The sequence below is a fragment of the Solanum stenotomum genome, chromosome 7, assembly GCF_019186545.1.
Source record: "Solanum stenotomum isolate F172 chromosome 7, ASM1918654v1, whole genome shotgun sequence".
NCBI classification, from domain to species: domain Eukaryota; kingdom Viridiplantae; phylum Streptophyta; class Magnoliopsida; order Solanales; family Solanaceae; genus Solanum; species Solanum stenotomum.
Window position 1 is genome coordinate 59,834,973 of NC_064288.1, and position 14,233 is coordinate 59,849,205.

Sequence of the window (14,233 nt, forward strand, 5' to 3'; positions counted from 1 at the left end):
TTGTAAATTAGCACTAGCAAGTATTGTGTTTTGCAATATGGTTTTTTTAGCTCTCTAAATTTGAGGGCTAAAAGATTTCTTTTATTTTTAATTGATTTTTTGTATTTGCATAAAGGTTGAAGTCTTCTACCTTTTCAAGCAAATGAATAATGTCATATTTGAAGATTATTATGAGCTGCTGACTATAAAACTTCTAACTCTATATAATATTCTTTTGTTTCTCTTCCTTTTCTTTTTAATTTCTCTATAAAAGAATATAAAATTCTTTTAAGTTTTTCTTACTTTGAGAAACTTCATATTCAGTTCAATCGAAACATTTAAAATGAAACAGAGGGAGTTGGTTTTTAGCTAGGACGGATACTTTTTGGTATTATGCCGTATTCAAAAATTTAATAGCTTATATCGAAGCTCAATATTTTTTATTTTATTTATTCAAAATTCTGTTGTTCTAATAAATTAAGACCAAAATGGAGTGTTAGAATGTTTTCCGGAATATGTTTTCCTAACAAAATATTTTTAAAATTTTTCTCATACCGATCAAAATATTTTCTCTGAAAAAACAAATGATGCACAATTGTACAAGCGTGAAATCTTTTCTTATTTTCCAAAGAATTAAGTTTATAATTAAATTTAAAGTTTTGTTCTAAGAGAAATCATTTCTATTTTTTGTCAAAATAGAGAGTGATTTAAACTTGATAGTTCACAGGAAATTCTTTTACTTTTTTTTATTATACTTTCCTCTATACAATCTAACTCTAGATTGTGTTTATCTAGAATTAAAAACTTAATAAATTAAGTTTTCCACTTATATTTTTTACCTATTTCAAGAACTCAAACTCCAAAAACTTAAGTAACTAAATAGAAAAAAAAAATGTCTTCTTCACTCAAATTTCAATTGTCAATTTTAGTTTACCTCTTCTTCTTTCTATCATCATTCCCCTTCTATGGCACAACTACAAAGTTCTTCATGCCTTTCTTCAATGTAAATGTCATCGATGAGCTAATCGATCCATTAGACATGGATTGTGCAATTAACGGTATTACTCAACCAAGAGTTAGTCTTAGACAATCTCATCTTCATAAATATTCTGTTGATGTTGGTGCCCAAGTAGAAGCTACACTACTTTGTAACATGACTTCTGGTCCTAGGTCTGGAAAATTTCTTCTTTTTAAATATAGTAGAGATATACCTAGGTGTGAAATTGCAGACAAAAGGTGCACTTGGAATCTAATGCCAACTGGTTTATATCTCTTCTTCAACTCACAACAGAATCTAATCTTCAATTGGACAATGTCATCATGATAGTACGTTATAAACTCTATGATGATCATAATGTACTTTTAATTCTTAGTAAAGGAAGGCCTAGAACCACTCCTTGTAATGTTCTCTCTGATGATATATGTTATGATGCAAAAAATATTTATAGTGTTTTATAGTCTTCCATTTAACTTCAATTAATTAAGAACTTAACTAATTGAAGGGTAGAGTATATATATCCAAAACTTACCCCTACCTCGTGAAGGTAGAGAGTGTTTTTTTCATAAACCCTCGTCTCGAGTACCAATGTTCATAGATATCCTATTAAAATCAATATTGGCTGATTAGAACCTGTTCTTTTATGTAACATGACTGTTCAATTTTATAGAGATGTACCTAGGCGTGATATCTTGCATAAAAAAGCATGTACACTAATCTAGTAACTATAAAAATCCTACACAATTATAATAATTAATATATAGACAAAGAATGCACATGTTACGGAAAATCGAAAATAAATAAAAAATAAAAAAAGGAAATCAAATAAATATATTTGGCTAAAATGAGAAAAACTTCAAATTGGATATATAAAGATATACATAATCAAACTTTCCTTAATTTGGAAGAGAATAAATATCCTTTTCAAATTAGACACTGTATATTCATAGAAACTAAATCATTATAAGGACTGAGGACAAGAAAACTATGTACTATATAACGGACATAATAATCCTAAAGAATGAACAAGAAAAAACAAAAAGAGAACAAATGATTTCTTCTATAGTACTACTAAAAATTCCAATCCTTGTCCTATTTTTTTTGTTCATCACTTGTTTATTTGTAGCTTCTGAACCAGAGAGATACACTATTGACATCTACGATTCGATATCCTTCAAGAATAAGTTACACTTAGAGTGTGACTTAAATGGATTGCAATATGTACCAATTACACTAACACAAGGCACGAGTAAGACTTTTACAGTCGACGTTGACCTCCCGAGACCTGGTGGTAATTACGTGTTGTCATGCTTCATGGATTATGGAGCTGGTAAATATTATGGAGATAGTTGGGTTTTCTTTGATTACCAGAGAGATAAGAGTAGGTGTGCTAACAAAAGATGCACTTGGCAGATTAATGAGAATGGAGCATTTCTACTACTTAGGTTCTATGAATGGGAAGAAGAAGAAGAAGGAATTTAATATCATACTTACGTTCATTGGTGAATAATATTTGGTAGTTTCTTCTCAGATGAATTTCTACATCTCTAAATATGTTTATTTAAAAGGCATTATTAACTGAAATGTTGCACAAGAAATTGATCAAAGTAACTGTCAAAGAAAGTCGCAAAAAGTTTTTTGTCACACTGTCAGTGTAGTTTACTTGAGAGGAGGATCTATCGAAAACAACTTCGATAAGGCTGCGTAAACCCCACCCTCCTCAGCCCCCACTTGTAGAATTATACCAGATATGATGTGTTCTAAGAAATATGGAAAGCAAGTTTCAAACTCTCTAGAATATATAGAGTATGAGCAATGCTTTTTGACAAAGTTGAATTGGATTTTGCTAATGACATGATAATCATTAGTATGTTCTTCATTAGTTTTCCACTATCAATTGAATTCATCTTATTATGCAAAGCATTATATACGTCCTTGTCCTATAGTTTTTAATGGTCATTCATAAGACTTGGACTCGGCACTGGAATTCATCAAAGAGATCTTTATGTGCTGAATGTCTAATTACCCAAATACCACTATGACTTACAAAATTTCAAGATGTTCACTAAAATAACATTCATTTTCTCCAACAGTGTACAAGTACTTTTGTTTTAACTATGTCAATTCTGAACTTGCTTCACTTATATATAAATACAAGTACAAAGAAAATCATACCGTGCTATCCTGAGTTCAACCAAAACTAAACTTAGAGAATTATAGACAAATTTAGAGATGCACCATTATCCATAACAGATTAAGTCCAATGCAAATACCTGATAATAATTTGTATCAGTCACTGCAGAAGTGAACTATTCCAGTAGAAGTTAGCCACTGTCAGCAAGGCTCACTAAGTGGGTAACCACATCTTCCAGGTGAGAGAAGTGAGTCAAGAATTTTTCGCAAATATCAGTGGAGTCGAAATGGTTATGCTTCCACTCGGAAAGAGCATCACCCATAACCTTCATGCCATCTCTCAGTAATTCCACTCCTTTGGTAACTCTGTTAGGAAATTTTCTTTTTCTATTGGGTTGCTTTTCATTGTCAACCTCCATGGGATCACAGACCATAAGCTTCAGATCAACATCTTTTATCTTTTTCAAGGTCTCTTTCAGCATTTGACCATCCATAGCAAACATGTTAACTGTGTCCGGACAAGGTTTTATCTTTGGACATGCTGATTCCTTGTCAAGAAATGTTTTCAGGTCAGACATAAATCTCTCCTCATCAGCTTCTTTTCCTGTTGCCAGATCAAACGAAAGAGCTGCATCTTCAGGTACATATCTCCAGAGATGATTACAACTACTGCGGGCAGCAAAATATCCAAAGGCTGTGATAGCGAGGTGAACAAGTGCCCAGTGTCGCTCTCTAAGTAACATGTGATACAGCTCCCACACAGCTGAACTCACTGCATTGTCCTCTCGGTCTTCCAATTCAATCTCACCAAGGCCAGCCATAAAAGATGACAAGTTTGGTTTGCATTGAAATAATTTTCCATCTGATAATGCTGGTCCAGAGATGAAGAGGTTCTGAAGGGCCAAAATGACTTCCTCCATCTCATTGGAAGTATACAAATGCTTCATGTTAGAAATGATTCCTAGTGTCTCACTAAGAAGCCTGCAGTATTTATCCTTTATTTTGATGTCTGAACAATCTCTATACTTGTGAATAATAGCAACAAGGAACTTTATAGTCTTCATCTCAGCATCTGATATGCTGATTAGGCTGCAACAAGAAAAAACAGGAAAAAAGGAACATATTGAATCTAAATTGGTAATTTGAACTTATCAATAGTAAAAACATAGATAGTGTCTTATAAAAGCTACATCTATTACAATTATAGAGCAGAGGCCAAAAGCACACTAACACTGATAGTCATTTGCTTTATAACTAAAACACCAACTTTCTAAGTCTTTTATTTTATCACTCAATGCAGGTAATAAGAAAAAGTTTAAACAGTTCTGTTCCACAATAAGCTTAAAACTGTAAATTTCAACATTCCGTGTTTCAACAAGAATAAACATTTGTAGTTAGCCAATTAAGTTTGGAGAATTAGCCAATTCATGCAAAGGAGCTGATCACATACCGAAACTGCAGAGCGGCAGAAAGAGTAAAAACTGGAGCACCATAAACAGCAGAGCCGCCTTCTCTCGGTAGTGTACCCCCAAAACGCCCAAGGAAGTTAAAGTATTGAGTTACAATTTGTTGCTTTGCCTCACTTCTCAATTTTTCTGAAAGTGCATTTAGTGGGAATCCCTCCATAAGCAAGGCTAAGTAAGTAACTGATGAATAGGTTGATGTGTTATATGCAACCACTGTCTTATAAACTTTATCTACCATAGAATTTGGACCAGATGTAACGAGCACACAGAGAAATCTCGCCATTTTTCTGACCAGACTATCAGGATTTAGTGCAACGTCAGGAGCTTCTGTGTACTTCATTAATGAGCAGAACTTTTCAATAATGTCATCTACAACAACTCTGTCAGCGTGACGTGAGATAAAGCACCAAAGTTCAGTAACAATCTCACGACAAAGAAAGTGGGGATGAAAAAGGTTTTCAAGAAGAAAAGACTCTATTTCACACCAAGCTTGACTTGAAGAGGTAACTATCATGAAGGTTTTCAAGGCATTTATAATGAAATGGAACAGGGGCTCATCAGATTCTTGTTTTTGTCTAGTACGAGACATTGTAGGAAGTTCCAAGACAAGAATGGAAGAATACACATCGTTATCAGTGCAGATGCACAATAACCATCCAAGTTTTCTAGCCATCCCTAGTCTTGCATCATCTTCAATATCAGGTGAGTTTTTCAGAAGATTAACAAACAAGGCTACTCGACCAATAAATAGTATCTTTGCTCCCTGCATAGTGCCAGAACTTACAGAAAATATTGCACTCATGCTACTAGCTTCGTTAATATTGCACCCTATGGGGACATTATCCAAATCAGTTTCATCGCCAAACAACCACTCAAAAATTTGAAACTTCTGCTCTGATTTCACTTGAGCTGAGTTAAGGAAAGAGTTAAGCATATGAAAGGATGTCGGCTCCAAGATTTCTGAAATTGCATCACCAGCAAATTTGAGCTGCTCATCTTTAATGAGGAATATTCTAAAGGTTGAGATCATTATGACAGATAATATTATATCTTTGAACACATAAAATGCCTCGGATGGGTACTGAGAGATAATTCGCACAGCATTAATCAAGTAAAACTTAACTGGAAGGAACACTCTTCTAGCTTCCATTGCAGAAACTGCTTCTTTCAATGGGGATGACCAAGTCTCAGCCACACTTCTCAAAGACCCATTAGCCAGAGAAATAAGAGTCAGAATAATGTCTCCTACATTCAACTTTACAGCCAAAGAACCCTTGCCAAGCTGAAGTAAGTTAACTACACCTTTCCATGACAGATTAATTAAGCTCACAAGATTTCCTCCATCATTAGCTGCAAGGATGCCCAACTCACACAACTTCTCAACCGTAAATTTCATTATCTTGTTGACATGATCTGCACTTTCAGCCTCTTCACTTTCCATAACTTTTCTTTCCTCCTCCATCTTAAGGTAAGAATCCCAGTTTATGCCATGGGAATATACCTTACACAATCGTATCAGAGCATCAAGAACTTCCAATGCAATTTTCTGCACGTCTGAACCAAATGAGGAAATTGCCTGGAGATAATCACGAAAGTTTAGAGCAGTAAAGATAATAAAAGCAAACAGTCCTTAACAGTACAACTAAAGATAATAACAGCATATACCTACGTCTGTATTCTGCATGTATTGACTATTACATCTGCTTAGGAGAAAAAGAAGGCATTTTCTGTATCATATTTGCTAGAGATTGTTCAGAAGGAAAAGATGGGAAAAGGATATGAGTGAAACATGAAATGGTGGTACAAATGCTTTCTTTTTGTCCATTTCATTTTAATTAATGGAAGTAGTATGACTGCTTCCATACGACCAAGCCCTGTATTGTGTGCAATGTATGGTTAAATCCAATATTATGATTTTTGAGAAGTTAATCTGCTGAAATTTGGTTGAGAAATTTTTTTCAATTCAAGAATATGCAAATCATTGTGACTTTCAACCAACTTTCAGTAGGTTTGGACATCATCTCTCAATTTATATTTCTATTACAAGTCTAACGAAATCAAGCAATTTATTGCGTTCTCGTTACTCGAAATAGTTGCCAAGTGGCGTGCACCCTGTTGCTTTTACTACTACAAAAAATAGGAGACATTTGACCCAGTTTTTGAGATCAAAGTGGCTAATATAATAAAAGTTTAACTCAAATGCCAAACTGCTGCAATGGCATGGTGGCAGGTACTTGGACAAACAAAAGGTTCTGCAGCAGGTTTGGGCATCGTAATGACAATGTTTTATGCAGTGCTAACGATTTAATATTTAGAGTATCACAAATAACAATTTTAGCTCCATGGTGGAAGAGTTTCTTGACATTTTTGTGGTAAAAGACTTGTCCTTTCCAGAAGAGGGGAAAGGCTAAAATAAAAGTACTCACGTGAAACACGACATGCGGAGCAGTATAAATAAGAAATCAATACCTTCACTGCTAAAATACAATCCTTTATAAGGTTTAATTCCTCCAAGATGAAATTTTCAATAATAGACATTAACCCCTTGTCAACCGCAATGGGGTATCTGGTCAAAGCTGCGAAAATAGAGGCAGAGTAGCCAAGCAAATCCAATAGCAACTGATAAGAAACAAGATCTGTTAGAAAAGTACAACTTGATCGCCGTGTCAGACACTACATGCATTTCAAAATTAAGGAAACTTACATTTGAAGGAAATGCAAAGGCAAATAAAACAACCACCAGCTAAATGTCTAATGCTAGAAACATGACTACAGAATCCACAAGGGGATTCCACTTTGCACAGTTCAGGTTGGATGTTTAGCTAGTTAAATCAATCAGCTTCATGACACACAACAATAATGTTATCAACAGGTAAACTCATCTCATGTGGTCCAGTTCAGTTTAAAGTGTTACAGATGATTTGGTCAGTTTTGTTTGGTTGACTACACTTGTGTATCCGTGTGGTGCTAGTACTTGACATTGCCACGCCAGACACTGCTACTAAAAAATGCAGTGAATTTATCAAAGTTGGAATGGAGAAAAAATTCATATTATAAAGAAAAAAAAGGTCTACCTGCTAGGGAAAGCAACAGAAAAGAGTACCTTCACCGCTTTCACAAAACAAGAAATTATAATCTTTTGATTGTTATGCAGATGGACGAGTATGATATAAAGTTCAGACTCAAATAAAGAAAATTGCAATTAGATTGATCTCAAGGACTCAAAGGATATATGAGAACCTCTCTTAAAAATGTACAACCAAATCCAGATTTATCAGTGACATTGTTTTAGTATACTAAAAGGTAATGATTTGACCTGATAAAAGAGGCTGCTATGTTCTTCTTCAGGTGAGTCCTGAGTCGACATGAGTGTCATCTGTAGATGCTTTTTACACCATACAGCAGCCTAGTGATTAAGAACTTAATATAAGCAATATGTATAATCATGAATACTGATTACATAATTAAGAAGATGAGGAATAAAACAACACTTACTTTGGCTCCCAGACCTAGAAACTGTCCTAGGCTTGCAGATATGTCTGACGGCAAATATTTTGCAGCCACGTGCAAAATGGTTTTGTTCAATTTGCATTGAGAAATGTCAAGACATGTGAAGTCTTCCCAGAGTGTCCAGTAAAATGTTAAGGTAGATAACAAAGAGTAGCTACTTAAAATGAGATCAAACGAGCTGTTTTACTTAACCAGAAGAATGAGATCCACATCTTCCGGAATACATATATTTGGTTGCAACATCATTCATAAAACATGAAGAGAAAGAGAAGCTGACTTGGTTTAGTGTAGCTCGCATGTATTCATTCGAACAAAGCCCTTATATATTATCAGGAGTTCTGTTTTCTTACAAAAATAAACAAGTTAAACATCAGCAAAGAAGAAATCATGGAAAGTCGTTTCAAGCCTAGGAAGATCAGCTCTCTCAATCAAATTTTCTTGTAGTCTCTGTGTGATTATAGAAAATCATTTCTTGTAACTGGATTTTGGAATTCCTACACCAATGGCAATGATTGAACCACAATCTAGTTCCTAGTTTATTATTCTTTACAGACAACAAATGAATTCTCTATTTCATCTCTTCTTATTTTTATAACCGTTCTGTCCAATCAACTTGCGCGCACCTCGGCTAATATTGTGGGATACATGTCACCTCCCACCAACATCAGGAAGAAATCACCTAGTGTTTTTGTCTCATGACTCCTTTTACAAGGAAATCTAAATTTTCCTTTCTGAATCCAATTAATCTATGCACTGCACTGTGAAATCAAGAAAAGTATGTCTAATAGTCATCAGGATACTTGTAAGGATTCTATAAGAGAAGCCACTTCTGATTTCTCGGTCAAATCTAGCTCACCAAGTTCATCAAGCAATTCAACACGATTCTCAACAACCTGTCGGATAGAAACGACACTATTGAATCAAACTTAGGATGTAAATAACTAGAAAATTATATCAAGGAATAACTTAAGATTAGCAAAAAGCTAAGAGTTATTAGGTATGATCCAAGAAAACATTTAACATAGTGAAAGCCATCAAGTAGAGAAAACAAGTATAAAAAGCATCCGAAAAGAACAAAAAACATAGATATATTAGTCAGGAGGAACAATGTCCATGAAGCTACAAATGCTTCCATGAAGAAACTGAAATTTCTACATGCTTATTACTAGAGAAGGTTCCCTAATAACATTTTAATTTCGCAGACTCAACTCATTATCTACAAACAGAACATCGGACAACAATCCTGCCTCATATTTAATCTAGAATAACTTATAGATAATCAAACTACACCTCATAATAATGAAATTATAGGAAATAAACTTCTGAAACTACAAGGGAACTTTTAAACACGTGATGAGGAAATGATACAACAGTTGAATCAAATGACTAAACATGATATAAGTCAGTTTGCTCTAGGGCACCAAAGAGCGGGAAACAAGTTGAATCTAGTCAAAAATTACTGAAACTAAACCCTAAATAACAATTTACACTATTTCCAACAGCAATTTCATCAAAATGTGACTCACAATAACGAAATTTTAGTGAATTAACTTCTGAAAATGAGTAAATTTGCAGAGAAAACAGTGTAAATCAGTTGAATCAAATGACAAACTGAAATCAGTCAATTTGACCTCGACACAATCAACATCGGGCATCTAAAGTGCGAAACTAAACCTAATAACAACGTACAACTACTTCCAGTATCAAACTGCAACTCATAATAACAAAATTTTATCGAATTAACATCTGAAAACGAGTAAATTTACATCAAAAGCAGTGCAAACAGTTGAATCAAATGACTGAAACTGAAATCAGTGAATTTGACCTCTACACTATCAACACAGGGCAGCTAAAGTGAGAAACTAAACCTAAAAACTACTTCCAGTATCAAACTGCAACTCATAATAACGAAATTATATCGAATTAACATCTGAAAACGAGTAAATTTACATAGAAAACAGTGCAAACAGTTGAATCAAATGACTGAAACTAAAATCAGTCAATTTGACCTCTACACAATCACCACAGGCGCCTTAAGTGAGAAACTAAATTTAAAAACAACGTAACACTACTTCCAGTATCAATATGCAACTCATAACAACGAAACTATAGCGAAATAAATTCTGAAAATACAAGGAATTTATAAAAATGATACAACAGATGAATCAAAATGAGTGAAATTAGAGGAAAAAAGCTTACATCTGATGATTTGATGGCTTCGACTAAGCTTTGTAGATCTCTGCCGGATTTTGAATTTGAGTTCTTCTTCATCTTCTCTCCGTGTGTGAATTTTTCTTCCCAATTTTTCCCGCCTTGGGGATGGGAAAATTACTTATAGTGAGAATGAGAGGGACTTGAAGATTAATTTATACGTTTTTGTTAGTACCCTTTGATTTAAGTTTATTTACATAGTGATACCTGTTCGATTTAGTATTAGCACAGGCACCCCATTTTAATTTATTTTTATGTTTTTGCATCCATTCACTATTTTGAGGATGAAATGTTTTTTTTATATTATTTATAATTTGAATAAAAAGAAATAATTTTTGCAAGTCTTTTTAGTTTTTTATATATAGATCATTTATAGTACGTAGTATTTTTGTTGATCTACGTGAAAAAGAATCATATAACCAAATTAACATTTATATTGGAGTGCAAATTTAAATTTCTTATACGATATAGATTAGGCCTAACTTAACTTTTATATCGAAGCCGAAGGATTTCAAGATAAGGGTGTTACCCCTTAACTTAGGATTTACTCTAGCTTATCTCAAATCAATTTTTTTAAGTCTTTTTATTTGTAAGATTATATTGGATGAGAAGAAACCCTCACTTACGTTTAAATTGTGACTTTGGTTAAAATTATATCAAAATTAAAATCAAACCAAACTAATCAATATGAAATATTTCAACAGTATTATATCATTTTGGAAATTTTCTCTGAGCAATCGAAATTTTAAATAGTAAGCAGTGCATGCACATGATATATATAATTAACTTGGAAGATCACAAATACTCATTCACAATAAAGGTTCAAGTACATGTATAATAAACATAAGTAATTTCATAACTTATATCTCTTTATTTATGACTTATTTATCTTTTGTACTATAGTACAAAAGAAAATATTATTTCGAATATTATTGCGTCATATTACAATTAAGTAAGTGACCTTTTTTACTAGTCATGACTCATGACTAGTAAAAGCCTGGGAAAACTTTCCTTGTCATCCAAGGCTTGACACTAGGACTAGGGATTGGAACACTTTCATCGGTACCACTAGAACCCTGACCCGCACCACAACCAATACCTTGGCCTGATCCTCCAACACCTCGTCCTCGATCACTACCTCCACCTCCACCTCCTCCACCACCACCACCCCCTCCACCACTTCTTCCCCATCCAGAACCACTACCACTTCCATAGCCATAACCACCTTTTGTACCACCTTCGCCTCCTCCTCCACCTCCACCTCCTGCACCGCTATCTCCACCAGGTAATGGCGAAGACGCGGGGCTAATTGGGTAAGGAACGACCACTAGATCAGGATGAGCGTCTGAAATTTGATGAATATTAATGTTCATCATCATGAGGAAAAATGCTAACACCAACAACAATAATCGAGCCATGTCTCTCAAATTATGAAAATTAAACCACTTTGAATGTTTATAATTGTTGAGTAGACAATGCACATATATGTACATAGAAAAAACTATGTACCTCACGTGAATTGACAAGTATGAACATAGTTTACATACAAAAAAGACCCTTTTTTGGGGTAAAAGTGACATAATATTGCCTTATTAGCTGCTTAATTCTACAAAGTGAAGATTGAATTCTAAGCAAAAGAAGAAAGAAAGAAATTAAGGAAGAAAGTGTATCGACTAATAATGTGTTACAAACAGAAAGTGACGCAAAATAATCAAAGAAAGCCAGAATCTCAGGGCCTTATAGAACTTTTGCACCATTTGGACAATAATTAGATAGAAATTTTATCGTTCTCATTGATCTAGAACTATTTTGATTGCTATAACGAAATGTTGTTACAAAAAACATATAATATAATATAACATCATACTATTGCTTTGACAATTCAGTGTTATAAGCTATAGAGTTATGTTTTTCCCCGTATATATGATTTTTTTTGTGCATTATATTAATACATGTATTTTTTTGACATAACATGAAAAATTGATTTTGATTTTTGCAGTAAAATGTTATTATGAATGAAATGTATTTGGTTTAAAAGGGCATCAAAAGATCTAGCTTTTGATTTGTATAATTGGAAAAATTGAAATTTCCTTATTAATTTTCAACTAAGCTTTTAATATTTTGATGGTTTATATATCACTGAGATTATCATGCATTTCATTTTTATTTACATGCATGACCTAACAGATGATAAAAATTCCGATTGAATCGATTGAATTTCAAAATAAAATAAAAAATCTCATCATGATTCAGGATTGTCGAGCTTTCAGGGGCAAATTTGGAGGTTGTTGTACGAGTTCACGGAAATTCAACAATTTTTACACAAATCTTATATTTATATATTTGACTATAAACTTAGTAATTGTTACTTAATATTATGTATTAACTTGAGGTCATTATGGAAACTCAAAATTTTCAAACTCTCTGAATAATATTTGTCTATCAGAGAGCTTTCGATCAAGATCTTCTCGTCTCATCAATTTAGGCTCTCGCTCGAATCAGAACCTTTATGCATTTGGTTCTTTTTTTCTTTTCAGTTTAGTATAATATAGTTCAAGTAGAAAAAAAGGGAACAATAATTTTCATCCAGAAACTGAGAAACATATAGTAGATGATAACTTTGATAAAAGTCAAACCCACATGACTTCCAATGACTTGAAAATTGAACCTAAACAAAGTAGTATCGTATCCTAATTAACTTAGGAAAATACTATTAATAATACGTGAAAACTTCAAAAATACAAACGTAGGATATAATAATTAGAAATGCATGCGATACTAAAATAAAGTTTCATTAGACAAAATTACAACAACAAATTAAAATGTTCCTAGGGTTTGATACCACCAATGCCACCAATACCACCAACTCCACCACCAACACCTAGACCACCACCACCACCAACACCAAGTCCTCCAACACCACCAACACCGCTACCAAGACCACCTAGCCCTCCGATTCCACTAGCACCGCCTATTCCACCAGCGCCACCAATGCCACCAAAAGTAGGCAACACACCACCATAACCACCAATTCCTGCCCAACCACCAACTCCACCAAATGAGATGAAATTCTTTTTGTCATCAAGGCCTTTGCTAGGTGTTGGAGCTTTACTTATAATCTCTGTGTTTACCGTTACGCCCTCAGTCTGAGCCTGAAGCAGACAAATTAGGAACTACTTTTGTTAGAAATATCAGCAATAGAACGTAACGATGCATGCTACAATGCACGTTCAATTTTTACTCTATCAGATCACCAAAAAAATAAGTATATGAGCTAACCATCCATAAAAGTTGGAAAATAAAGTCTAAGTTAATTAAATTACATCTTGTAACAAGTAAAAATAATTCGATAATGTAACGTAATTTTATGCTCTTATTATATTCAGAGGCGAAGCCAAAATTTTAACCTTATGGATTCTGAATTTTATAAGGACAATTTCAAGTGTTATTAATAACAGTTGGATTTTAAACTTAATATGTGTACATGTTTAATACAAGTATACTATTTGAGCAAAGTTTATTAAGTTCACCAAATTCGTATGTATAGTAAAAAATAATTAGAGACATATAACTTTTATCGCTAAACAACAAACCTGAGGAATGTTTCTTGCAGTAACAACATGGACAAGTACTACAAATGCAAACACAAACATTATGTACCAATTACTTGTCATTTTTTTTCACTCTTAATTACCCCTCTCTCACACACACTCAAGAAAAAATAAGGTAAATTTTTTACTTATATTGTTATGTGTATAAAGATGGTGATGAGGGGTATTTATAGGAAGGAAAAAAAGGAGGGGACAGTTGTGAGAATTGAAGAAATTAAAGAGGCAAATACTATATAGTAAATGAAAGGGTATTAAATAAAGCCTTAACAATCTCGAGAGTGGTCTTTTTTCAGTGTATTGACTATTGATATGACAGAGTTAGGTGG

At 33.6% G+C, this 14,233-nt stretch overlaps 3 protein-coding genes across 3 annotated transcripts; all 3 read right to left on the minus strand.

Moving 5' to 3' along the window:
• Window positions 1-3,049: 3,049 nt before the first annotated feature.
• On the minus strand, window positions 3,050-10,406 carry LOC125871671 (uncharacterized). The gene is made up of 7 exons (XM_049552310.1): window positions 10,285-10,406; window positions 8,886-8,978; window positions 8,071-8,205; window positions 7,892-7,981; window positions 7,045-7,194; window positions 4,560-6,151; window positions 3,050-4,198 (listed from the first exon to the last, which is right to left on the minus strand). Exons 1-7 carry the CDS (start codon window positions 10,354-10,356, stop codon window positions 3,301-3,303), a joined length of 3,030 nt encoding a protein of 1,009 aa, XP_049408267.1. The 5' UTR covers window positions 10,357-10,406; the 3' UTR covers window positions 3,050-3,300.
• An 876-nt stretch (window positions 10,407-11,282) lies between these two features.
• Window positions 11,283-11,714, minus strand: LOC125870108 (putative glycine-rich cell wall structural protein 1). Its single transcript, XM_049550465.1, has one exon. It carries the CDS (start codon window positions 11,712-11,714, stop codon window positions 11,283-11,285), a length of 432 nt encoding a protein of 143 aa, XP_049406422.1.
• A 1,174-nt stretch (window positions 11,715-12,888) lies between these two features.
• Window positions 12,889-14,026, minus strand: LOC125870912 (glycine-rich protein 23-like). The gene is made up of 2 exons (XM_049551458.1): window positions 13,890-14,026; window positions 12,889-13,448 (listed from the first exon to the last, which is right to left on the minus strand). The coding sequence occupies exons 1-2, from the start codon at window positions 13,968-13,970 to the stop codon at window positions 13,125-13,127; spliced, it is 405 nt and encodes a 134-aa protein (XP_049407415.1). The 5' UTR covers window positions 13,971-14,026; the 3' UTR covers window positions 12,889-13,124.
• Window positions 14,027-14,233: the final 207 nt, after the last annotated feature.